Here is a 27,581-nt window from a genome sequence, read left to right on the forward strand (position 1 = left end):
AGTATGGACTGTCCCTTTATACAATCACAGCTTAGAGGTGGTCCCCTTAAATTCCTTGATACACCAATGATTTGGCAAGGATCCAGAACATGTACTTATATGGAATTATTATCCTGAGGTAGGGTGGTTACTATGACATAATCATTAGCACGGTTCACTAATACTGCTGCTGCTAACGGTTTTCTTATCCTATCCGGCCATCAGGTCCAACTTCCTTATCTCCTTCCCTCTCGTGCTCCTGAGTCAGCTCTTTCACATTCCAATGTCCATTGTCTCAGTTGACAAGGTTTTACACACTCATCTTTGCTGTCTCTGCACTAACAGATACAGAGATCTGGTCTCATTCCATTCCCTCAACCCTTTAACATCCTTTTACTGGATGATCACAGATATATTTCAGAACCTTAATATTACGTACAGACAGCAAGTTTAAAACAAGACAATAAATGTAATCCACTTCCACATTCCCCCCTTTGATCATTCCATGATCATATAACACTCGAGATATGTTAGGTGGAAATGTGAGCGAGGCGGAGGAATTCCTTCTCTACTGGGTTCTGGCGGGTCGCCATCTCCTCATGTAGGTCGGGGGCAGGTTCAACCAATTTTTCCTTTTCATCTGGGGCGGATTTCTGAAGCATTTGTGGTAATGCAACAGCACCTAAGCGGTTGCACAGGCATTTCACATCGGTGGCTATGATACAGAGCAACAAACAGAGGGTAACAAAGATAATAAGCCCATGGAACAGGTAAGTGGCCCAAGAACTGGACCACATCCAGTTCCACCAGTCATCATTACTGGTGGGTCGCAGGCGCTGCACTCCATCTCTGATATGGGTCACCAGACGCGTGATATTCTCTGAACTGTCAGGAATGTAAGTGCAGCATTCGGTCCCTATGATAGCACAGGTGCCCCCTTCCTTGGCCAGTAAGTAATCCAAAGCCATGCAATTCTGTAGGGCTACCGTTCGTATGGCTACTAACTCTGCACTGAGTTCACTAAGTCCCTCCGCGGTGTCGTTTGCAACCTGTTCCAATATGTCGCGGAGGAGCTCGTACTTCTTGAGGGACCAGATGGCGCCTATCTGGGGCCAGAAGAGGGAAGTCACCACCTCCCATGGTGGTATTGACCTCTGGGCCCGATGGAGGGGATGATGTCCGAGTTGCGGATAGTGCGTAATGCCCGGAACAACGGAACCCAGGTAGCAAGACCCTGCCCAATTAGTGGGGAGCCAGGGGTAGGCCTTATGGCCACAAATAAAGTAGGTGCCATTATAGGGTGTGAGGCTAGTTACCATCGAGGAGGTCCATATTTGAGTCCAGTCAGGACCCCCTGTGTGGTTAGCAATGCTATTAATGAGGGCGAAGCCTTTCCAATTGGAAAAACCAAGAGTGTAGTTACATGAACTAGATTCTAACACGTGGGTTCCGGGGGTTTTTACTTCCCGGAGTAAGCAGACTGATCCGGTCTGGGGGTTCTGAATATGAAAGAACGGGGGTGTGTGATCTGATGAGTAGGGTGGCTGTCGCCAACCAGTAAAAGCACGTAACTGGTAACTGGCGCTTTGCCAGTCCTGGGCTGCTTTCCTGTGGTTAACAGAGGAGGACTTGGAGAACCTGGTTGGTAAGGCAAAGTGATTAGATACTGTCCTGTTCTGGTATATAACCCATTCAGCCGTCTGCTCTAATGAAAAAGGAACAGGCACCAAGGGAACGCCTCCATGGGCATGGGTGGGGACATGTGTACATACCCAACAAGAGGAGACATTCACTTTCTTGGCATAAACATAAGACATAAACAAAAATGAATTTGCAGTTATATGGTGCGTTGCCCGCTTCCTCCTGGAAGGCGGGTGGGTGAGAATAGTCCTTCGGTCAGGACCTTGCAGCCTGATTTTCTTGGTGCACCGGTAGTTCCACCGGCAAGTGTGGCGATCGTAGATCAGAGACATTTGCATAGTCAGGAATCGAGGCTGCTGGTCGTCGATGGTCGTGCAGGTGCGGCCAGGGGTGGTGATCCATCGGAGATCTGGTGTCATTCCATATCGTGAGGTCTCTTCTCGGCACAGAGGTAGACGTCGGCCCCCAGGTAGATATCTCTCTCCTCTGGATGCAGTGAAAGAGAGTAGGGTAGCGAGTACTGTGGTGACGAGGAGGAACTTCATCCTGGTGTCCGTGTCCCTAAGACTTAAAGGAAAAGTTTAAAACATCATGGCTACTTAATTAACTTACAATGGTGCATATGTACCCATGCGTTTCGCCCCTCCACTTTTACTGCAGTGGGGGTGGTGAGTAGAACCTGTAGGGGACCATCCCATCGAGGTTCCAAACCTTTACGTGTCCAATTTCGGATTAGGACATAATCCCCAGGGTTGATAGAGATGTCATGGGTAATGTACGGGATCTCTTCCTGGGTGGCACGGACCCGGGAATGTAATCCTTTCAAAATTCTAGTTAGTGCTAATATATAATTAGCCATCTCGGTAGTCATGTAATGAAATTGAACATTCCGTGGAACACTGCTGTCCCAGGGCGTTCGAAAGGGTCTTCCGTATAGTATTTCCGCTGGGCTTAGGCGAGTTTTTCCTGCGGGAGTGGCACGTAGCTGGAAGAGTGCTAAAGGCAGGAGTTTGAGCCAAGTGGCCCCAGTGTCTGCTTGTAGTTTAGCGAGTTTAGTCTTTAGAGTCTGATTAGCCCTTTCCACCACTCCAGCGGCTTGTGGTCTGTAGGCACAATGAAACTGTTGCTTTATTCCTAGCAGAGCACAGAATTCCTTATTGACTTGACCTATGAAGTGGGGACCATTGTCAGAGCTCAGCCGGGCTGGGATTCCAAATCGCGGAACAATTTCTCGCATCAACACCTTAACTACTGTCGAGGCCTTGTTATCCGTAGTCGGGTAGGCCTCGATCCATTTGCTAAAAGTATCCACAATGACTAACACATATTTATAGCACTGACATCTTTCCAACTCAATGTAATCCATTTGTAGGGTCTCAAATGGACCCTCAGGTAAGGGGGTTGTGCCAGGATCACAGGGGACGGCCTTACCGGGGTTGTGCTGTTGACAGATTAGGCACCGACTGCTAATTTGTTGGGCCATCTCTTGCAGTCGTGGGTGCCACCAGCTTTTTAACAATATGTCCCCTGTGGCACGAGCTCCACAGTGAGTTGCAAAGTGTACACATTCGGTCACCCAGGCTGCCAATGCATCGGGCATACATGTTTGTCCTACCGGGGTGACCCACAGCTTATTTTTGTTATCATATATACATCCTAAGTTCTTCCACATATTTACAGCAGTTGCAGGAGCGTCCTCCTGCATTTGGATTATGTCAGCAATGGTTGGCATTGGTTTTTCAGAGGGGGACTTTTCCGAGGGGGTTTTAGTCTGCCTCATCATTCTAGGCACCATTATTTTGCCAGTTTTAGACATTTCTTTTGCCTTCTCGTCCGCTTGCCTGTTGCCCGTTTCCACCAGTCCCGTGCCTTTTGTATGGGCTGTGCATTTTATCACCGCTATCTTGTCTGGGAGCATAAGGGCCTGCAATAACTGTGTTACTAACTGCTGGTGTGAGATGGGTGTACCAGCAGAGGTTAGAAATCCTCTGTTTTTCCATAATTGCCCGAAATCATGTACTACCCCGAAGGCGTATCGGGAATCTGTATAAATATTAACCTTCCTTCCCTTTGCCAATATGCATGCTCGTATTAATGCAAACAATTCTGCTTGTTGGGCAGAAAAGGGAACTTCAAATGCTGCTGCTTCCACTACGTCACCGTCTTGATCGATGATTGCATAGCCAGATTATCTATCCCCCCTTTCGCCGACGGAAGAACTACCATCGGTGAAAAAGGAACAATCTGAACCCGGGATGGGTATGTCGGAGAGGTCGTCTCGGACCGAGGAGACCTCTCGCAACAGTTGTAGGCAGTCATGAGTTGGGTCAAGCATGTCCGCGGGAGGATACGTCAAAAAGTTAGCAGGGTTGATAGTGGTGCAGTGGGCAAACTGGACTTTCGGGTTAATAAGGAGACCAATCTCATATTTATTCTGACGAGCCATCGTGAGATGTTGGGTTTGTAGCTGTCCCAAAAGGGCTGTAACAGAATGGGAACTATAGACAGTGATATCTTGTTGGAGGGTAATATTAGCAGCCGATTGCAGGCTGTTGTAGATAGCTGCAAGAATTTGGGTACAGATAGGATAGCCAAGGGCTACCGGATCGAGTTTAGAGGAGTAGTATGCGACCGGGCGACAGCGGTCGCCGTGGCGTTGGGTCAGGACAGCTGTGGCGCAGTCGGCAAGGACTGTGCAATAGAGCTGAAAAGGGCGATCATATAAGGGTCGACCAAGGGCAGGGGCCTGGAGGAGTGCCTCCTTGAGACGGTTAAAGGCTAGTGCGGCTTCCGGGGAAAGGGAAAAAGTATCGGGTTCATTGGTGTAGGGGGTAAGGAGGCGGGAATCCAAAGTAATATTCGGGATCCACTGACGGCAATAATTGACCATGCCCAGCCACTGACGGAGCTGCTTAGCAGTCGTTGGGGGTGGGAAATCGCAGATAGGGCAGATCCGGTCTGGATCTAAGGAACGAGAGGTGGCAGATATCCTAACACCAAGGAACTTAACAGTAGGTTGAGCAATCATAACTTTCGAGGGAGAGACAATGTAACCAAGGGAGACCAGAAAATTGAGTAAAGGTTGAGTATCGGCCCGACATCCCTCCTCAGTAGGGTTAGCGATCAAGAGATCGTCGACGTACTGAACAAGAGTGGAGCCTTGGGAGAAGGAGAGGGATTGTAGTTGGTGTTGGAGACAGCGGGAGAAAAGAGTGGGAGAGTGAATAAACCCTTGAGGCAAACGTGTCCAAGTATACTGTTGGCCATTATAAGTGAATGCAAAAAGATATTGGCATGCTTGATCGAGTGGCAGAGCGAAAAAGGCATGTTGGAGGTCTACAAGGGAGAAAAATAGTGCATCTGCAGGAACCTGGGCTAGAATAGGCGCAGGGTTAGGAACAAGGGCGTGGAGAGGCTGAACAATAGAATTGATAGCACATAAATTCTGGACGAGGCGGTACTGATCCGGTTTCCCAGGTTTGGGCACCGCTAGGATGGGGGTATTGCACGGAGACTGACAAGGAACCAGGATGCCCTGGTCGAGAAGTTTAGCTATGAGTGCATCGATGGAGTGGTGAGCTTGGGCCTTAATGGGATATTGTCGGATCGAGGGGAGTTGAACATAGGGGAGGAGAGGAATAGTGATAGGCTGGGTAGGGACGAGACCAACAGCAAACTTATCCGCAGCCCATATGTGGGGAGATACAGTCGCATCGGTCTGGGCGCGATGGTGTAAAAGAATGGACTGGGATGTAGCTGGTTGTGACATGTATGTAATGGTAAGACCGCCAGAGAGGAGTTGGGGTTCCAGAAGAGAGGGGTCAGACTGGTCCAATGCCTGTCGGACCATTGGCCCTAGATCCTTGGCATGGTGGGGGTAATGGACATGGCGGGTGACGTGCGGGGCGGTGTACCCGTCTTGGCGCCATAGCCAGGTAGGCACTTGTGCCGCAGCCGCAGTCCCTTGGGGCCCGCTCACAGAAGCAAAAAGGGTGACTGAGAATTCCTGTTCAAGATGAGGGCTGTAAGAGTCGACCAGGCCCTCGTCGGCTCCGGTCGAATCGTAGGCCAGCGTGACGTGGAACAACCGCTCAGGCATCAAATGAAGTGCCCACCATTGCGGATGCACATGAGTGATTAACTGGCGTGGTATGCTGGGCGAATGGACAGTGATCCCGTTATCCCCACATTCAAGATGTATTCCAAAGGCACAGAGAAGGTCTCGGGCCAGTAGATTACAATCTAGTCCGGTTGTAACAATAAATCGGTGCTGGAGGGCGTAGCCGTGGAAGGAAACGGGCACAGGGAAAGAAATGGGGTAACTAGCTACCTGTCCCTGGAAACCAGATAGTTGTTGGGTTTCTGATGAGAGGGGAAGGTTGAGGTGAGACTGTACGGAAGACATGGTAGCCCCCGTGTCTATGAGAAATGGATAGGAGTGACCATAAATGGTTAAAGAGAGAACAGGCTCAGAGTCAGGGGACGTTAAACGAGAAGGCAACATCGACAATCAGTATAGTTGGAAGGGGTTATTTTGAGTGAACGGAGTAGTGACTGGAGCAGCCACTGCGGGCGCTCCTCTGCCCCGTCCTCCACCTCCACGACCCCCTCTGCCGCGATTAGGGTTTGAGTAACAGTTACGAGCGTAATGTCCTGGCTGACCACAACTATAACAGAGCCTTGCATGTTGTGGTGGTTGTGTGGGGGTAAGTGCTGTTTGGGGCGGCATCGGTGGACAATAGGGTGGTGGGGGATGGGAGGGGTGTTGGTAGGGTGTGGCATAAGAATATGGTGGGGGCGGTGCATAGGCCGACGCTGCTCCCGGAGGGGCATACGGAGGGCCATAGAGCCCTTGGGGCCGTTTGGATGGGAGGTGTATCCTTTACCTTGTGGGGTCACCCAACCAGGGGCGCAGAATTTGGGTTCCGTCTGGTGGCCTGTGTTATCAGGCGCCCGAGAGGGTATTGGTACCTCCTGGACGTCTTTTCTAAGGACATACTCAGTCTTAATTTTAGGGGTTGCTTTAGACGGACCCTCAGGTGAGCAGTTTTTCCAGTAGTACCTCACAGCTCGTGCCATTTGGGTGGGACTATTATCAGACCAATTCATATTGTTAGTCTTGATCGCATCCGATAAGGAGGTGGGCAAGCAGCTCAAGAGCATGGCACAATACTGTGGGCTGTTATTGCCAGCACGGTAGTTAGTGTCTCCGGCCTGGTTACGGTAGGACTCATTAAAACGCTCTAAAAAGGTGTCGGCTTCCTCATCCTTGCGGGGTTTGGTCTCAAGTATTTTGGTAATATCCACAGGCTTTTGAAGGGTAGTGTTTAATGCAGCAAAAATTGCATCTTGGCGTTGCCGGTCCGCCTGGTGGAGCACGTTAAGGGACGCTAAAGACACAGGGAGGGTAATAGTAGGATTCTGCTGTTGTAAGACATTGCAGAAGCGAACGTGTTCTTCTGGGCGCAAGACCTGTTGGACCAAGGCCCATAAGTCCCGTGCTTCGGCCTCATATACACAAATTGTACATTGGAGTTGGTCAACAAAGGCAGCAGGGGACTCTTTTCGATTTGGTATTCCAGCTAGTATGGACATAATCTCATTGGGTTTCCACGGGACATAAATATTCATGGTACGTTCAGCATTAGGGTTGCCCACGGGAGCAACAGGGTCATAGGTAGGATTTGGCACCTGGCGCATTGGCATCTGTCGTGGTGGGGGTAAGGGATGGTCGAGGGCTGGTGGAGGAGGAGGAGGGAAATCCTCGTCCTCATCCAGATTTTGGAAAAGACTGTCTAATTGTTCTCCCAATTGTTCCTTTAACTGGACCAATTGCATGAATGGTCCCCCTCCTCCCCTTGTTCTCGACCTTGTACTCATGGCCGGGGGTTTATATGCTGGTTGGGGCGGCGGTGGTGCATAAGGTGGTGGATTCTGACTTGGGAGGGGTATAATAAATTGGATCGGTGCATTAGGGAGGGGTGGTAGAGGCGGTGGCTGTGGTGGCTGTGGAGGCTTCCGACGTCCCCCGCAATTGAACAGTTGTTCCTCATCCCCATCGTCCCCGTCCTCCCAACCTTGCTTCGCATTGCTGACCGGCGCCGGGGTAGGAGTAGCATTCTTTCGTTCTTTACATTCCTTTCTTAAGACCTCTACTGTTTTAACAATTCCCCCTTCGGTGAGGCCAATGCCCAATTTCGAGGCATTAGCCTGCCAGCTAGCCAGTGTAGATGCATCTTTCAATGACTGACAGCACTCCCTCCATAAAGCAATTAATTTCTTTGCGGTGGAACCGCGATTGTTTTTCCAGATCACCTGTTGGGCCTCTAGGACAGGACCCAAGTCTTTAGGTCCCCCCAGAGGCCATTTATCCTTGCCTAGGTTTTTATGGAGGGTCCCCGACAATTGTCGGGGTTGCTTTGAGTGTTTGGGGTATTGTTCACAGAGAGTCCGCAGCGCACTGCCCGGGTCATCACAAGTATCTATGGTATTACCCATGGTGGAATTCTAATTCCACTCTCGTTTCCTAGTTCTCTAGAGAACACTGCCCGAGAATTACCTAATAGTCTGGAGCACACAGCCCAGAATCGTCTCCTAGCAGTCCCGAGAACCCCGCCTGTAAATTCTAGAGAGCACAGCCCGGAATTATGGCGGCAGTCCCAGACCGCCCCTAGTGACGATAACTGCAGGGGTCACTTACCCTCCTTAAAACGGGTTCGCTGGACTGACCTGGATCTCGCAGAGGCTTCTCGACAAACCATCGGCAAGGCTGAGCAACGATCAAACTAGTAGTAGGCGAATACCAAGGTGGAAAAGAAAATTTTACTCACGTTGGGGGCCAAATTCGTCCTCTACTTTGAACGAGCTCAGTCGATTACGCCGGTTGGGTAGCGCAGACACCTCTGAAGATCCCACCGCTGCCACCAAATGTGAATTGCGCTTTCACATAGCCGTCCGTCAGTCCAGAAGGAAAACACTCGAACACGTTGGTAACGAATATTCGTTTATTCACGGCCGGGACAAATCTCTAAGTAGTCGGGGAACCACCTTCGAGAAGTGCCAAAGTCCCAAAGTATGGACTGTCCCTTTATACAATCACAGCTTAGAGGTGGTCCCCTTAAATTCCTAGATACACCAATGATTTGGCAAGGATCCAGAACATGTACTTATATGGAATTATTATCCTGAGGTAGGGTGGTTACTATGACATAATCATTAGCTAATACTGCTGCTGCTAACGGTTTTCTTATCCTATCCGGCCATCAGGTCCAACTTCCTTATCTCCGTCCCTCTCGTGCTCCTGAGTCAGCTCTTTCACATTCCAATGTCCATTGTCTCAGTTGACAAGGTTTTACACACTCAGCTTTGCTGTCTCTGCACTAACAGATACAGAGATCTGGTCTCATTCCATTCCCTCAACCCTTTAACATCTTTTTACTTGAGGATCACAGATATATTTCAGACCCTTAATATTACATACAGACAGCAAGGTTAAAACAAGACAATAAATGAAATCCACTTCCACACCGCCACAGTCGGGGGAGGGCCGATCTGCAGGCAGGGGGTACATTATCAGGGGTGGTGGCCACTGTGGGGAGGGGGGCTGATTCGGGGCGCGCAAGCATTCCAAAGGGGGGACTATTTAGCGGGTCAGGTCTGTGAGCGGCGGCCGCCAGACAACATACGCGGCCACGGACCCGGCAATTCTCCGGGCCATATCGGCAGCTACAGCCTGGTGCTCTATGCTGCCGGCAGGCTAGTCCCCAGCCAAACGGAGAATCGCTGGCCGTTCTACACCACGCCGACATGGGGACAGAGCCTCAGAATCAGAAACTCCAGCCCCAGGTTTTTTAATGTTGTGACATTTCTCTGGACTGGTCTTTGCTCTGGGCCATCACTGAACTCAGTCCCTAGTTACATCTTTAGATACTAGACCCATTTACTAAACTTCCAGGCTGGAACAGGCGACGTATCCAACATCTCCCAGTTCCCCGTCTCTAACTGAATCAGAGAGGTGACAGAGACTCTGTCCATCAGGAGAAGGAAACTTCATTGAGTTCCCTCTGAACAGATAGAAACTGGCAGACCTCAGATGGGGTTTACCAGGATAGTGGGCGGCCCCATGGTATAGGCTGGCACTGACTACACATATGGGGTTTACCAGGATAGTGGGCATCCCCACGTGCAGGGTGCCACTGACTACACACACAGGGCTTTACCAGGATAGTGGGCATCCCCATGTGCAGGGTGCCACTGACTACACACATGGGGTTTACCAGGATAGTGGGCATCCCCATGGTACAGGGTGCCACTGACTACACACATGGGGTTTACCAGGATAGTGGGCATCCCCATGTGCAGGGTGCCACTGACTACACACACAGGGCTTTACCAGGATAGTGGGCATCCCCATGTGCAGGGTGCCACTGACTACACACTTGGGGCTTTACCTGTGTTACTAATTGCTACCGGAGACGCCAATAATGTTGCTCTTTTTAATGAGTGGAATACTATCCCACCAGCGTCACCAATAATGTTGCCAAATTAACTAGATATTGCAGTTATTAATGATGATATTGCCTTTCAGAGTCGCCAGGTATCAAATGATACCACCACAAGGCTTTACCGGATATCGATCAAAGACCACACAACCAGGAAGTTAGTTCAAGTTCAAAGATAGTGGGCGCGATTCTCCGCCCCCCACGACGGGTCGGTGAATAGCGGGAGGGCCTTCCCGACATTTTTCCCGACCTCCCGCTATTCTCCCCCCCACCACGGCCGCCCCACGACACGAATCGCTGCTTGCCATTTTTTACGGCGAGCAGCGATTCTCCCCTAGCCGATGGGCCGATTTCCCAGGCCTTTACGGCCGTTTTCACGAACTCCAACACAACTGCTCTCACAGTTCGTAAAAACGGCCGCAAAGTGCAAGTGGGCACCGATCGCGGGCAGCGGGTCCGAACCCCGCGCACTCTTTGTTCCTTCGCCGCCCCGCTGGATCAGTCTGCGGGGCGGCTGAGGGGCATAACGGCCCGCGCATGGGCGGGTTTCACGCATATGCATGATGACGTCATCTGCGCATGCGCGGCTGATGTCATTGTTTGCGTCAGCCGCCGTTAACCTTGGCGCGCGGGCTTAGCGAAGTTCGCTAAGCCTGCGATGCCGAGGTTCACGGGGCCCCGCTGCTAGCCCCGACCGGGGAGCAGAATTGGGTCCCGGGAGGGGGCACGGAGGCTGCCGTGAAACACGGCCAGTTTCACGGCAGCCTTCACGACTCTCCGCATTTGCAGAGAATGTAAGGATTACTTCGACATGCAACATTAAACACGACAAGTTAAACTACACCTAACAACTACAACTACAATAACCTATACTTACCTTCAAGGTAACCGGCACTATGCAGATGGGCAAGGCCTTTGTCCGGATCTTGCGTGGCTGGGTGGAAGAAGTGGCTCTGTTTCTGCTGGGCTCATCCATCTGGTAGCGATCATTGGTCTTGAACTTGTCTGTCTGGTCGTAATGCTACACTTGGTTTTAGGCGTAGGCCGGGGCCGAGAGAGACAGAGCACATGGCTGTGTCTCTTTTTATCCCTCTGGGATTTTGCGCTCTTTGGGGCGGTCCTTAACTTGGACCCAATAATTCGACAGGCTTCAATCACTGCCTTCGATTGTGGCCAATAAAGGGGCGGGTGCCGTGATGGCTGGGCGTGTCCTTAGCGGTCATTGACCTTGATTGTTTGGGCTTTCTTAGTAAAGGGAGTGGCGCCAGTTAGTCTGCATCTGTATCGGTTACCTGAGTACAGTCCTTTTGTTCTGGGGAAATGGGCCATTAGAATGCAAACAAGCGGGGGTTTCGATCGCGTCTAGCTATCTGGGTTACAAATACACACACAAGTTCTGAGTGTGTCTGAGACCTGGGTTGGCCATAATTCCCATGGTCCTTTGCAGGTGGCCATCTGAGATGGCTACACCAGGACAGTGGACATCCCCATGGTGCAGGGTGCCTTCGACTACACACATGAGTGGTTACTCACTCAATGTGCAATGAATGTGCCCACATCATTCTGGTGAGTGCCCGCTATCCTGGCAGCAGTCATGATGTGTTCATCCTGTGCCAGTTACTGTTCCAGCAATATTTCACACCCTGTGTCAAAGCAGTGTGGCTGCTGGGTGATGAGGGTGATCCACTCTCCGCCTGCCTGATTGCTCCCCTCCATTACCCACACACATGTGACCAGCCCGTGTCCAATGGGAGCCAAGCTGCCCAGAGAAACATTATTGAGCAGACGGTTAGGGTTCTGCTGCCTTGTTCACTCTGGAGGAATCTCCAGTGTCGACCAGAGTGGATTCCCAATTTGTGAAGGGATGCGGAATACTCCGGAACCAGACAATAATGAGGATTCAATCCTTCCAATCACTGACTCAGCAATGAGCCCAAGAGGAGGAAGATGGGAGGAAGCAGCCGGGACAGACCCGTTCCAGACAGGGTGTCCAGGAGAAACTAATTATTGATAAAATGATTGGTTAAACTGATGCACATTGATGAGTCTTCAATACACTGTGATTTTGTGCAAATGTATATGGAATATAGAGAAAAAAGGGCAAATTGGTGTCAGAGTCGTGAGTGAACAATGGAATAATGAACAGACTGGATTGTGAAGTATGATGTATCTGTGTACACAGACAGCATTGTGAAGTGTGATGTACCTGTGTACACAGACTGGATTATGAAGTGTGATGGACCTGTGTACACAGACTGGATTGTGAAGTGTGATGTACCTGTGTACACAGACTGGATTGTGAAGTGTGATGTATCTGTGTACACAGACAGCATTGTGAAGTGTGATGTACCTGTGTACACAGACTGGATTGTGAAGTGTGATGTACCTGTGTACACAGACTGGATTGTGAAGTGTGATGTACCTGTGTACACAGACAGCATTGTGAAGTGTGATGTACCTATGTACACAGACTGGATTGTGAAGTGTGATGTACCTGTGTACACAGACAGCATTGTGAAGTGTGATGTACCTGTGTACACAGACTGGATTGTGAAGTGTGATGTACCTGTGTACACAGACTGGATTGTGAAGTGTGATGTACCTGTGGACACAGACTGGATTGTGAAGTGTGATGTACCTGTGTACACAGACTGGATTGTGAAGTGTGATGTACCTGTGTACACAGACTGGATTGTGAAGTGTGATGTACCTGTGTACACAGACTGGATTGTGAAGTGTGATGTACCTGTGTACACAGACTGGATTGTGAAGTGTGATGTACCTGTGTACACAGGCTGGATTGTGAAGTGTGATGTACCTGTGTACACAGACTGGATTGTGAAGTGTGGTGTACCTGTATACATAGACTGGATTATGCAGTGTGATGTGCCTGTGTACACAGACTGGATTGTGAAGTGTGATGTACCTGTGTACACAGACTGGATTGTGTAGTGTGATGTACCTGTGTACACAGACTGGATTGTGAAGTGTGATGTACCTGTGGACACAGACTGGATTGTGAAGTGTGATGTACCTGTGTGCACAGACTGGATTGTGAAGTGTGATGTACCTGTGTACGCAGACTGGATTGTGAAGTGTGATGTACCTGTGTACACAGACTGGATTGTGAAGTGTGATGTACCTGTGTACACAGACTGGATTGTGAAGTGTGATGTACCTGTGTACACAGACTGGATTATGCAGTGTGATGTACCTGTGTAAACAGACTGGATTGTGAAGTGTGATGTACCTGTGTACACAGACTGGATTGTGAAGTGTGATGTACCTGTGTACACAGGCTGGATTGTGAAGTGTTATGTACCTGTGTACACAGACTGGATTGTGAAGTGTGATGTACCTGTGTACACAAACTGGATTGTGAAGTGTGGTGTACCTGTGTACACAGACTGGATTGTGCAGTGTGATGTACCTGTGTACACAGACTGGATTGTGAAGTGTGATGTACCTGTGTACACAGACTGGATTGTGAAGTGTGATGTGCCTGTGAATGTGTCTTTAATTCACTTGTCTCTCAGTCCTGAAGAAAGTACTCTCAAACACGTCCGTACTTCAGAATATTCTTTATTACGATCAGGTCAGCCCTCTAGGTAGGCCAAAGAACCACCTCGGAGAGTGCCAAAGTATTGCTCAAAACATCCTTTCTTTATATGTATTTTTAAGGGGCTGTCCCTTACATTCACTTGAGCTTGCCTGATTACAAAGCATAACTTGTTTTTGCCATAGATCCAATACATGATTAACTTGTTATTGCCATAATTTTGAAACATGATTTTACAGACTTTGAGGTTATCTATTGGCACATGAGTATGTAGCAGTCTTAGCATCAACAGGTGTTTAGCCATAGTAGAAGCGGCCTCCACATTTCATATTCCGTCATCCAGCCATCTTCCTTGTTTCTCAAGGCTATTCGGCTTACAGTCATGAGTCGGCTCACAAATTCAATAACAACTCTCCTATTTGTAATTTTCCACTAATGTGTCCCATTAATTCTGGCTTATTCTAGCTATTAACCCTTGCTTCACATTCTCATGCCTGTGTACACAAACTGGATTGTGAAGTGTGATGTACCTGTGTACACAGACTGGATTGTGAAGTGTGATGTACCTGTGTACACAGACTGGATTGTGAAGTGTGATGTACCTGTCTGCACAGACTGGATTGTGAAGTGTGATGTACCTGTGTACGCAGACTGGATTGTGAAGTGTGATGTCCCTGTGAACACAGACTGGATTGTGAAGTGTGATGTACCTGTGTACACAGACTGGATTGTGAAGTGTGATGTACCTGTGTACACAGACTGAATTGTTAAGTGTAATGTACCTGTGTGCACAGACTGGATTGTGAAGTGTGATGTCCCTGTGAACACAGACTGGATTGTGAAGTGTGATGTACCTGTGTACACAGACTGGATTGTGAAGTGTGATGTACCTGTGCACGCAGACTGGATTGTGAAGTGTGATGTACCTCTGTACACAGACTGGATTGTGAAGTGCAATGTACCTGTGTACAGAGACTGGATTGTGAAGTGTGATGTATCTGTGTACACAGACTGGATTGTGTAGTGTGATGTACCTGTGTACACAGACTGGATTGTGAAGTGTGATGTACCTGTGTACGGAGACTGGATTGTGAAGTGTGATGTCCCTGTGTACACAGACTGGATTGTGAAGTGTGATGTACCTGTGTACACAGACTGGATTGTGAAGTGTGATGTACCTGTGTACACAGACTGGATTGTGAAGTGTGATGTACCTGTGTACACAGACTGGATTGTGAAGTGTGATGTACCTGTGTACACAGACTGGATTGTGAAGTGTGATGTACCTCTGTACACAGACTGGATTGTGAAGTGCAATGTACCTGTGTACAGAGACTGGATTGTGAAGTGTGATGTATCTGTGTACACAGACTGGATTGTGTAGTGTGATGTACCTGTGTACACAGACTGGATTGTGAAGTCTGATGTACCTGTGTACACAGACTGGATTGTGAAGTGTGATGTACCTGTGTACACAGTTTGGATTGTGAAGTGTGATGTACCTGTGTACACAGACTTGATTGTGAAGTGTGATGTACCTGTGTACACAGACTGGATTATGCAGTGTGATGTACCTGTGTAAACAGACTGGATTGTGAAGTGTGATGTACCTGTGTACACAGACTGGATTGTGAAGTGTGATGTACCTGTGTACACAGGCTGGATTGTGAAGTGTTATGTACCTGTGTACACAGACTGGATTGTGAAGTGTGATGTACCTGTGTACACAAACTGGATTGTGAAGTGTGATGTACCTGTGTACACAGACTGGATTGTGCAGTGTGATGTACCTGTGTACACAGACTGGATTGTGAAGTGTGATGTACCTGTGTACACAGACTGGATTGTGAAGTGTGATGTGCCTGTGAATGTGTCTTTAATTCACTTGTCTCTCAGTCCTGAAGAAAGTACTCTCGAACACGTCCATATTCAGAATATTCTTTATTACGATCAGGTCAGCCCTCTACGTATTCCAAAGAACCACCTCGGAGAGTGCCAAAGTATTGCTCAAAACATCCTTTCTTTATATGTTTTTTTAAGGGGCTGTCCCTTACATTCACTTGAGCTTGCCTGATTACAAAGCATAACTTGTTTTTGCCATAGATCCAATACATGATTAACTTGTTATTGCCATAATTTCGATACATGATTTTACAGACTTTGAGGTTATCTATTGGCACATGAGTATATTGCAGTCTTAGCATCAACAGGTGTTTAGCCATAGTAGAAGCGGCTCCTACATTTCATATTCCGTCATCCAGCCATCTTCCTTGTTTCTCAAGGCTATTTGGCTTACAGTCATGAGTCGGCTCACAAATTCAATTACAACTCTCCTATTTGTAATTTTCCACTAATGTGTCCCATTAATTCTGGCTTGTTCGAGCTATTAACCCTTGGTTCACATTCTCATGCCTGTGTACACAAACTGGATTGTGAAGTGTGATGTACCTGTGTACACAGACTGGATTGTGAAGTGTGATGTACCTGTGTACCCAGACTGGATTGTGAAGTGTGATGTACCTGTCTGCACAGACTGGATTGTGAAGTGTGATGTACCTGTGTACGCAGACTGGATTGTGAAGTGTGATGTCCCTGTGAACACAGACTGGATTGTGAAGTGTGATGTACCTGTGTACACAGACTGGATTGTGAAGTGTGATGTACCTGTGTACACAGACTGAATTGTTAAGTGTAATGTACCTGTGTGCACAGACTGGATTGTGAAGTGTGATGTCCCTGTGAACACAGACTGGATTGTGAAGTGTGATGTACCTGTGTACACAGACTGGATTGTGAAGTGTGATGTACCTGTGCACGCAGACTGGATTGTGAAGTGTGATGTACCTCTGTACACAGACTGGATTGTGAAGTGCAATGTACCTGTGTACAGAGACTGGATTGTGAAGTGTGATGTATCTGTGTACACAGACTGGATTGTGTAGTGTGATGTACCTGTGTACACAGACTGGATTGTGAAGTGTGATGTACCTGTGTACACAGACTGGATTGTGAAGTGTGATGTCCCTGTGTACACAGACTGGATTGTGAAGTGTGATGTACCTGTGTACACAGACTGGATTGTGAAGTGTGATGTACCTGTGTACACAGACTGGATTGTGAAGTGTGATGTACCTGTGTACACAGACTGGATTGTGAAGTGTGATGTACCTGTGTACACAGACTGGATTGTGAAGTGTGATGTACCTGTGTACACAGACTGGATTGTGAAGTGTGATGTACCTGTGCACGCAGACTGGATTGTGAAGTGTGATGTACCTCTGTACACAGACTGGATTGTGAAGTGCAATGTACCTGTGTACAGAGACTGGATTGTGAAGTGTGATGTATCTGTGTACACAGACTGGATTGTGTAGTGTGATGTACCTGTGTACACAGACTGGATTGTGAAGTCTGATGTACCTGTGTACACAGACTGGATTGTGAAGTGTGATGTACCTGTGTACACAGTTTGGATTGTGAAGTGTGATGTACCTGTGTACACAGACTGGATTGTAAAGTATGATGTACCTGTGTACACAGACTGGATTGTGAAGTGTGAGTACCTGTGTACACAGACTGGATTGTGAAGTGTGATGTACCTGTGTAAACAGACTGGATTTTGAAGTGTGATGTACCTGTGTTTGCTCGAGCTGCTGGGGAGGGTTTAAACTAATGTGGCAGGGGGATGGGAACCGATGCAGGAAGTTGGAAGGTAGTTAAACAGAGACAGAAGCAAAAGGCAGTAAGGGGGAAAGTGTAAGGCAGAGAAGACATAGTGAAAAATCAGAAAGTGCGACAGTACAAGGTACAGTGACTGAGGGGAGATCGGTGAATATGCCCAGTAATACTAAAAGGAATAAAACGGGAAGTAAAAACATAAATGGTAAGTGACGTGGCAGGTTGTAACATGAAGATATGGGTTCAACGACAAGGAAAATTGGGAGAAACGTTAAGAGGAAATATAACTTAGGAGAGGTTACTGTTCGAGGTGTTAAGATTGAAAACAGAGGTATAAAAGCCAACATAAGTGTACTTTACCTGAATGCTCGAAGTGTTCAGAATAAGGTAAATGAGTTGATGGTGCAAATCATTGTGAATGACTATGATTTAGTGGCCATTACTGAAACATGGTTAAAGGATGGTCACGACTGGGAGTTAAATATCCAAGGGTATCAAACTTCGGAAGGACAGAGTGGATGGTAAGGGAGGTAGTGTAGCTCTGTTATTTAAGGATGACATCCGGGCAATGGTAAGGGATGACATCAGTGCTATGGAGGATAAGTTTGAATCCATTTGAGTGGAAATCAGGAATAGTAAGGCAAAAAAGTCACTGATAGGAGTAGTCTATAGGCCACCAAATAGTAACATTATGGTGGGGCAGGCAATAAACAAAGAAATAACTGATGCATGTAGAAATGTTACAGCAGTTATCATGGGGGATTTTAATCTACATGTCGATTGGTTTAACAAGGTCGGTCAAGGCAGCCTTGAGGACGAGTTTATAGAATATATCTGCGATAGTTTGCTAGAACAGTATGTAATGGAACCTACGAAGGAACAAGCGGGCCTAGATCTGGTCCTGTGTAACGAGACAGGATTGATTAATGATCTCATGGTTAGGGATCCTCTCGGAAGGAGCGATCACAATATGGTGGAATTTAAAATACAGATGGAGGGTGAGAAGGTAAAATCAAACACTAGTGTTTTGTGCTGAAACAAAGGAGGTTACAATGGGATTAGAGAAGAACTAGCTAAGGTAGACTGCGAGCAAAGACTTTATGATGAAACAGTTGAGGAACAGTGGAGAACCTTCCAAGTGATTTTTCACAGTGCTCAGCAAAGGTTTATACCAACAAAAAGGAAGGACGGTAGAAAGAGTGAAAATCGACCGTGGATATCTAAGGAAATAAGGGAGAGTATCAAATTGAAGGAAAAGGCATACAAAGTGGCAAAGATTAGTGGGAGACTAGAGGACTGGGAAATCTTTAGGGGGCAACAGAAAGCTACTAAAAAAGCTAAAAAGAAGAGTAAGATAGATTATGAGAGTAAACTTGCTCAGAATATAAAAACAGATAGTAAAAGCTTCTACAAATATATAAAACAAAAAAGAGTGGCTCAGGTAAATATTGGTCCTTTAGAGGATGAGAAGGGAGTTTTAATAACGGGAGATGAGGAAATAGCTGAGGAACTGAACAAGTTTTTTGGGTCGGTCTTCAAAATGGAAGACGCAAATAACATACCAGTGACTGATAGAAATGAGGCTATGACAGGTGAAGACCTTGAGAGGATTGTTATCACTAAGGAGGTAGTGATGGGCAAGCTAATGGGGCTAAAGGTAGACAAGTGTCCTGGCCCTGAGGGAATGCATCCCAGAGGGCTAACAGTGATGGCTAGGGAAATTGCAAATGCATTGGTGATAATTTACCAAAATTCACTAGACTCTGGGGTGGTCACGGCGGATTGGAAATTAGCAAACGTGACACCACTGTTTAAAAAAGGAGATCGGCAGAAAGTGGATAATTATAGGCCATTGAGCTTAACTTCGGTAGCAGGGGAGATGCTGGAATCTATCATCAAGGAAGAAATAACGAGGCATCTGGAAGGAAATTGTCCCATTGGGCAGTCACAGCAGGGGTTCATAAAGGGCAGGTCGTGCCTAACTAATTTAGTGTAATTTTTTGAAGACATTACCAGTGCAGTAGATAATGGGGAGCCAATGGATGTGGTACATCTGGATTTCCAGAAAGACTTAAAACAAGGTGCCAGACAAAAGGTTGCTGCAAAAGATAAAGATGCATGGCATTAAGGGTAAAGTAGTAGCATGGATAGAGGATTGGTTAATTAATAGAAAGCAAAGAGTGGAGATTAATGGGTGTTTCTCTGGTTGGCAATCAGTAGCTAGTGGTGTCCCTCAGGGATCAGTGTTGGGCCCACAATTGTTCACAATTTACATAGATGATTTGGAGTTGGGGACCAAGGTCAATGTGTCCAAGTTTGCAGCTGGCACGAAGATGAGTGATAAAGCGAAAAGTGCAGAGGATACTGGAAGTCTGCAGAGGGATTTGGATAGGTTAAGTGAATGGGCTAGGGTATGGCAGATGGAATACAATGTTGACAAATGTGAGGTTATCCATTTTGGTAGGAATAACAGTAAAAGGGATTATTATTTAAATGACAAAATATTAAAACATGCTGCTGTGCAGAGAGACCTGGGTGTGCTAGTACATGAGTTGCAAAAGGTTGGTTTACAGGTGCAACAGGTGATTAAGAAGGCAAATGGAATTTTGTCCTTCATTGTTAGAGGGGTGGAGTTTAAGACTAGGGAGGTTATGCTGCAATTGTATAAGGTGTTAGTGAGGCCACACCTGGAGTATTGTGTTCAGTTTTGGTCTCCTTACCTGAGAAATGACGTACTGGCACTGGAGGGTGTGCAGAGGAGATTCACTAGGTTAATCTCAGAGCTGAAGGAGTTGGATTACGAGGAGAGGTTGAGTAGACTGGGAACTGTACTCGTTGGAATTTAGAATGATGCGGGGGATCTTATAGAAACATCTAAAATTATGAAGGGAATAGGTAGGATAGATGCGGGCAGGTTGTTTCTACTGGCGGGTGAAAGCAGAACTAGGGGACATAGCCTCAAAATAAGGGGAAGTAGATTTAGGACTGAGTTTAGGAGGAACTTCTTCACCCAAAGGGTTGTGAATCGATGGAATTCCTTGCCCAGTGAAGCACTTGAGGCTCCTTCATTCAATGTTTTAAAGATAAAAAAAATAGTTTTTTGAAGAATAAAAGGATTAAGGGTTATGGTGTTCGGGCTGGAAAGTGGAGCTGAGTCCACAAAGGATCAGCCATGATCTCATTGAATGGCGGAGCAGGCTCGAGGGGCCAGATGGCCTACTCCTGCTCCTAGATCTTATGTTCTTATGTGTACACGAACTGGATTGTGAAGTGTGATGTACCTATGTACACAGACTAGATTGTGAAGTGTGATGTACCTGTGTACACAGACAGGATTGTGAAGTGTGATGTACCTGTGTACACAGACTGTATTGTCAAATGTGATGTGCCTGTGTACACAGACTATATTGTGAAGTGTGATGTACCTGTGTACACAGAATAGATTGTGAAGTGTGATGTACCTGTGTACACAGACTGGATTGTGAAGTGTGATGTACCTGTGTACACAGACTGGATTGTGAAGTGTGATGTACCTGTGTACACAGACTGGATTGTGAAGTGTGATGTACCTGTGTACACAGACTGGATTGTGAAGTGTGATGTACCTGTGTACACAGACTGGATTGTGAAGTGTGATGTACCTGTGTACGCAGACTGGATTGTGAAGTGTGATGTACCTGTGTACACAGGCTGGATTGTGGATTGTGATGTACCTGTGTACACAGACTGGATTGTGAAGTGTGATGTACCTGTGTACACAGACTGGATTGTGAAGTGTGATGTACCTGTGTACACAGACTGGGTTGTGAAGTGTGATGTACCTGTCTACACAGGCTGGATTGTGGATTGTGATGTACCTGTGTACACAGACTGGATTGTGAAGTGTGATGTACCTGTGTACACAGACTGGATTGTGAAGTGTGATGTACCTGTGTACACAGACTGGATTGTGAAGTGTGATGTACCGTGTACACAGACTGGATTTGAAGTGTGATGTACCTGTGTACACAGGCTGGATTGTGGATTGTGATGTAGCTGTGTAGACTGACTAGATTGTCTCCATCTCTCTCCCTCCCTCTACCTTACCCTCTCTCCCTTTCCTCTCTCTCTATTTCCTGCCTCTCTCTACCTCCTTCTCTTTCCCTCTTCCCCCCTCTCCCTCTCTTTACCACTTCTCCCTGTCTCTCCCTTCCTCTTTCGACTTCACTCTCACCTCTCTACCTTCCTCCATCTCTGTACCTCTGTCCCTCGATCTACCGCCCTCTCTGCACGTCCCTCTTTTCACTCTGTACCTCTTTCCCTCTCCCTCCCTCTCTCTTTTTCCTAATCCCTATCTCTCTCTCTCTCTCAACATCCCTCCCTCACTCTACCTCTCTCCCTTGACCTCTCACTCTATTTCAATCTCTCTTTACCTCCCTCATTTCTCTCTCTCCATCACTTGACTTCAATCCCTCTCCTCTCGTTCTGTCCCAATGACTCTGCCCCCCAATCTCGATCTCACTCTGCTACATCCCTCCCTGTCTTTCTCTGCTGCCCTCCCTCCCCATCTCTGTCCAGCTCCTCTCTTCTCTCTATTACTCTCTCTCCCCCCCCATCTCTCTCTCACACACACACTCTCTCTCACCCCAGTGTGAGTGTATAATATAAGGTGGTGTTTGTCAGTATATTTTCCATGCTGTATGGTTTCTCAGCATGGTGGGAGGGGATTAGTGCTCTGTTCTTTGAGGTTAGGCAGTGATGTGTGTCCCAGTGTCTCAGATAGCGACGCTGTTGTTTTCTGTGACTGACGCTATGATATCCATTCTCATTTCACTCACTGTGACAGGAGGCTAACGGCTTGATCAGTGGGGAGGGAGGAACAGACAGAACAAGGAGCTGCAATCATCAGTTACTGCCCAAACCCTTCACACAGCCCGCACAGTCCGGAAACTTCTTCACTAAATATTCTTTCAGCTCCTTAATGAGAGCCCTGGAGCTGGAAAGGGAAACAGAGAAAGACATCTTTTCAAGAAGCTCATGTACACAATGTCCATTTCCATTACCCACTAATGACACTCCGTCTACATTCAACTCATTGTTTAAGCTCCAGCCCACCTCCTGTTCCTATCCATATCTTTCAGTCAGGGAGCCAGATACGCCTACAGTACAGGAGGAGGCCATTCTGCCCCTTATATCTGTGCTAGTTGTTCATGAGAGTCATTCACAACTAACATCTCAGTTTAATGTCTGTTATGGGGAAGTGGTTGGAATCTGTGATTAGACACAAAATGAGTGAGAAATATGAACTGATCTGAGAGAGTCAGCATGGATTTAAAAAGGGTCAGACATGGTTCACTAATCTGGTTGCATTTGTTAACAAAGCCACCAATGCGGTAGATAAGGGAATGTCTGTGGATGTGATTTATATGGATATCCAGAAGACATTCAAGAAGGTTCCACATGAGAGGCTATTTATAAAATTGGAAGCCAGTGAATATGAGGAAATCTTTTGCCATGGATAAGGAATTAGTTAGGAGGTAGGAGACAGGGAGTCGGGATAATGTGTGTGACTCCAATCAGCAAGATGTGAATAGTGATGTCCCCAGGGATCTAAGCTGGAGCCTCAGCTTTTCACTGTATTTCTCAATGACTTGGATGAAGGAATAGAGAGACATATATCCAAGTTACTGACCACACTAAGTTAGGCAGCTTGGAGGAGGTTACAGAGATAGGGAGGGTGGAGGACAGGGAGGGGTTTGAGACCAAGGATGGGAATTTAAAATCGAGGCATTGCTGGACCGGGAGTCAGTGTAGGTCAGTGAGCAGAGGGGGTGATGGGTAAACGGGATTTGGTGTGAGTTCAGATCCAGGCAGCAGAGTTTTGGATCAGCTGATGTTTACGGAGGGTGGTAGGTGTGAGGGCGGCCAGGACAGCATTGGAATAGTCACGTTTAGAGGGAACAAAGACATGGAGGAGATTCTCAGGAGCAGATGATGTGAGGCAGGACGGACTTGGGCGATGTTACCGAGGGGGAAATAGGCCGTCTAAGTGATGGAGCGGATGATGTGGTGGGAAGGTCATCTCAGGGTCAAATAGGACACCATGGCTGTGAACTGTGTGGTTCAGAGAGGCCCAGGGAGAGGGATGGAATCAGTGTCTGGGGAACAGAGATTGTGATGGGGACTGAAGACAATGGCAGATGGAGATCAATGTGGGGCTGTGAAATCATCCACTTTGGACCAAAGAAAGAGAAATCAGAGTCATTTCTAAATGGTGGGAAGCTGGGAATTGTGGAGGAACAGAGAGATGAGGCCAATGTTGTAAAGAGTCTGGTTGAGCAGCAGACAGTGCTCAGGGAGAGGGATGGAGTTTGTATCGGGAGCTGAAGACGATGGCTTTTATCTTCCCAATGTGTTTCCCAGTGAGCCTGGCTCCTCAGTCCTGACTGCTCTTTGCTGTTATTCTTGTCACTGATTGGACAGTTATTGTTAGAGATTCAGACCACAGCAGAAACCCCCAGTGTAAAAAATAACAGCAAAGACTGTCAGATCGGAAGATTGAAACGTAACCAACAGAGGAAGTGAAAGAAGGGGCTCAGAGCAGCTGGATGTTTGTTACTGACACGGGAGAAACTGTGAACCATGTCCACTGCCACGAATCTTCCAGCACAGAAGGAGGCCATTCTGCCCATCATGCTGTGACTTACCCAATTAGTCCCACTCCCCCTCTCTATCCCCATAACCCAGCCAATCTTTCCCTTTCAGGGATATCTCCAATTGCCTCTTGTAGACCTGGGTCCACAGCACGAGACTGTCCCTAACCTGGCTCCAAATTGGCATCTCATTCATTCATTGGAAGACAAAATGCCTGGGCTGGGAAATGAGAGCTTTATCCTCCCAACTAATATCTCAGAGCTTGTGGCAAAATTGGGAAAGCTGTCACATAGACTACTCAGCAACAGCCTGACATTGTCACATTCACAGACTCATACCTTACAGATAATGTCCCAGACACCACCATCTCCATCCCTGGGTATGTCCTGTCTCACCGGCAGGACAGACCCAGCAGAGGTGGGGGCGCAGTGGTATACAGTCAAATGCGAGTTGCTGGAAGTCCTCCACATCAACACTGTATCCCGTAAAGTCTTGTGACATCAGGTTAAATATCAACAAGGAAACCTCCTGCTAATTTCCACCAACCGTCCCCCCTCAACTAATGAATCCGTACTCCTCCATGTTGAACCACACTTGGAGGAAGCACTGGCGGTGTCAAGGGCATAGAAAATACTCTGGATGAGGGACTTCAATGTCCCTCACCAAGGGTGGCTCAACAGTACCACCTCAGACTGAGCTGGCCGGAGTCATAAAGGACATAGCTGCTCAGCTGGGAATGCAGCAGGTGGTGAGGGAGCCAACAAGAACCACCACTTAACCTCATCCTCACCAACCTGCTTTCTGTAGATGCATCTGTACATGACAGTATCAGTAGGAATGACCACATCACAGTCCTTATGGAGACAAAGTCCCTTCTTCTTGGGGGCAGCATGCTGGCACAGTGGTTAGCACAATTGCCTCACAGGGTCAGAAACAATTCCGGCCTTGGGTGACTGTATGGAGTTTGCACGCTTTCCCCATGTATGCGTGGGTTTTCACTTCAAAGATGTGCAGGTTATGTGGATTGGCCATGCTAAATTGCCCCTTAGTATCCAAAGATATGCAAGTTAATTGGGGTTATGGGGTTGCAGGGATAGGGCTGGGGTGTGGGACTAAGTTGAGTGATCTTTCAGAGGGCCTAAATTGAGTGATCTTTCAGTGGGCCTAAATTGAGTGATCTTTCAGAGGGCCTAAATTGAGTGATCTTTCAGAGGGCCTAAGTTGATTGATCTTTCAGTGGGCCTAAATTGAGTGATCTTTCAGTGGGCCTAAATTGAGTGATCTTTCAGAGGGCCTAAGTTGATTGATCTTTCAGTGGGCCGAGGTTGAGTGATCTTTCAGAGGGCCTAGGCTGAGTGATCTTTCAGCGGGCCTAAGTTGAGTGATCTTTCAGAGGGCCGAGGTTGAGTGATCTTTCAGAGGGCTTAGGTTGAGGGATCTTTCAGAGGGCTTAGGTTGAGGGATCTTTCAGAGGGCCGAGGTTGAGTGATCTTTCAGAGGGTCGCTGCATCCTTGATGGGCCGAATGGCCTCCTTCTGCACTGTAGGGATTCTATGGTTCAAATTGAGGATGTCCTCCATTGTGTTGTTCAATGCTACCATCGTGCTACCTCGGATATATTTTGAACAGATCTAGGAGCTCAAGACCGACCATGCATGAGGTACTGTGGGTTATCAGAATTGTACTCAACCACAATCTGCAACCTCATGACCCGGAATATCCCGCACTCTACCATTCCCCATTCCCACCAAGTCAGGGGATCAACTCTGGTCGAATGAAGAATGTAGGAGAGCATGCCAGGAGCAACACCAGGCATAACTAACAATGAGGTGTCACCCTGATGAAGCCACACAGAGGACCACTTGTGTGTCAAACAACATAAGCAGCAAGTGATAGACAGAGGGCGGGATTCTCCCAACGGGAGTCTAAGTGCCGACGCTGGAGTGAAATCCGGAGTGTTTCACTCCGGCATCGGAGGCCGCTCCTCGCCCCCTATTCTCCCACCCCCGGGGGGCTAGGAGCGGCGCTGCGTCATTTACGCACACCAGGCCGGCGCCAACCCGCGCATGCGCGGTTGCCGTCCTCCCCGCGGTTGGCCCACAAGAAAGGGAGGAGTGATCTTGCGGAGCGGCGGAGGAAAGGAGTGCGTCCTTCAGAGATGCTGGCCCGCCGATCGGTGGCACCGATTGTGGGCCAGACCCCTTTTGAGCGCCCCCCCCGGTGCTCGATCCTCCCTCCTCCCCTCCCACAGGCTGCCCCCGCAGCATTCGCGCACTGTTCACGCCGGCAACGACCAGGTGTGGTTGGCGCCGGCGTGAACACATCCCATTGGGCAGGCCGCTCGGACCATCCGGGCCGGAGAATCGCCGTTCGCCCGTTACAAACGGTGAGCGCCGATTCTCCGAGCGACCTGCCGTAAATCTCGGTGCGCCATTTTGTGGGGGGGGGGGGGGGGGGTGTGGGGTAGAATCGTGTGAAAATGCCGGGGCGGCATGGCGGGACTCGCCTGGCGCCCCCCGCGATTCTCCCACCCGGTGGGGAGAATTGCGCCCGGAGTTAAGCAATTCCATAATGATCAGAACAGTTTGGATCAGATCTAAGCTCTGCAGTTCTGCCACATTCAGCCGTGAATGGTGGTGGACTAACAACTGACAAGTAACATTCACACCAAACAAATGACCATATCCTCCAAGGGAGGATCTAACTCTCCTTGACATTCAATGGCATTGCTATCACTGAATCTGTTACTATCAACATGGGTCCCTTCTCGCTCTATTTGAACTGAAACAGACATTTAAACTCTGTGGCTATGAAAGCAGCTCAGATGCTGAAATCCTTATTCCCCACAACCTGTCCACCATCTTCACGGCACAAGTCAGGAGTGGGATGGAATACTCCCCACTTCCCTGGATGAGCGCAGCTCCAACAACACTCAAGAAGCTCAACACCATCCAGGACAAAGCAACCACTTGATTGGCTCACCATCCACAAACTTTCAAATCCTCCACCACCGATGCATTGTAGCAGCCATGTGTACCATCTACAAGATGCACTGCAGAAATTCACCAAGTTCCCTCAGGCAGCACCTTCCAAACCCATGACAACTCCCATCCAGAAGGACAAATGAAGCAGATAACCTGGGAACTCCACCACCTGGATGTTCCGCTCCAAAGCATTCACCATCCGGACTTAGAAATATATCACTGTGCCTTCACTGTCGCTGGGTCAAAATCCTGGAATTCCCTCCCTATCAGCACAGTGTGTGTACCTACACCACATGGACTGAGAGGGTTCAAGAAGGCAGCTCACCACCATCTTCTCAAGGACAATTAGGGATGGGCAATAAATGCCTCTTGCCAACGAAGCCCACATCCTATGAACAAATACATTTTTTTAAATTGCTGCTGCACACTGCCCCATTTGCTATGTTGAAGTCTGGTCCCTGTCATCAGGATATTTGACTGCAAGAGTCATCACCACTTTGTCCAATTCCGTTCCCACCTGAAATCCACACACAACCTGAATTTAAATAGCGCCTTCGTGAACAAAACATTGCAAGCGGCAATAAGAAGAGTGGGAGAGGGGTGGGG

The 27,581-nt window shown here is 47.9% G+C and overlaps 1 protein-coding gene across 1 annotated transcript; it reads right to left on the reverse strand.

Moving 5' to 3' along the window:
- Window positions 1–300: 300 nt before the first annotated feature.
- On the reverse strand, window positions 301–8,464 carry LOC119964947. The gene is made up of 2 exons (XM_038795167.1): window positions 8,451–8,464; window positions 301–2,187 (listed from the first exon to the last, which is right to left on the reverse strand). The coding sequence occupies exon 2, from the start codon at window positions 2,163–2,165 to the stop codon at window positions 510–512; it is 1,656 nt and encodes a 551-aa protein (XP_038651095.1). The 5' UTR covers window positions 2,166–2,187; window positions 8,451–8,464; the 3' UTR covers window positions 301–509.
- Window positions 8,465–27,581: the final 19,117 nt, after the last annotated feature.

The sequence above is a fragment of the Scyliorhinus canicula genome, chromosome 4, assembly GCF_902713615.1.
Source record: "Scyliorhinus canicula chromosome 4, sScyCan1.1, whole genome shotgun sequence".
Lineage (NCBI taxonomy): Eukaryota > Metazoa > Chordata > Chondrichthyes > Carcharhiniformes > Scyliorhinidae > Scyliorhinus > Scyliorhinus canicula.

Bases quoted from the DNA above. Each gene is read 5' to 3' on its own strand.
- LOC119964947 (XM_038795167.1), bottom strand. From the start codon at position 2,165: ATGAAGTTCCTCCTCGTCACCACAGTACTCGCTACCCTACTCTCTTTC.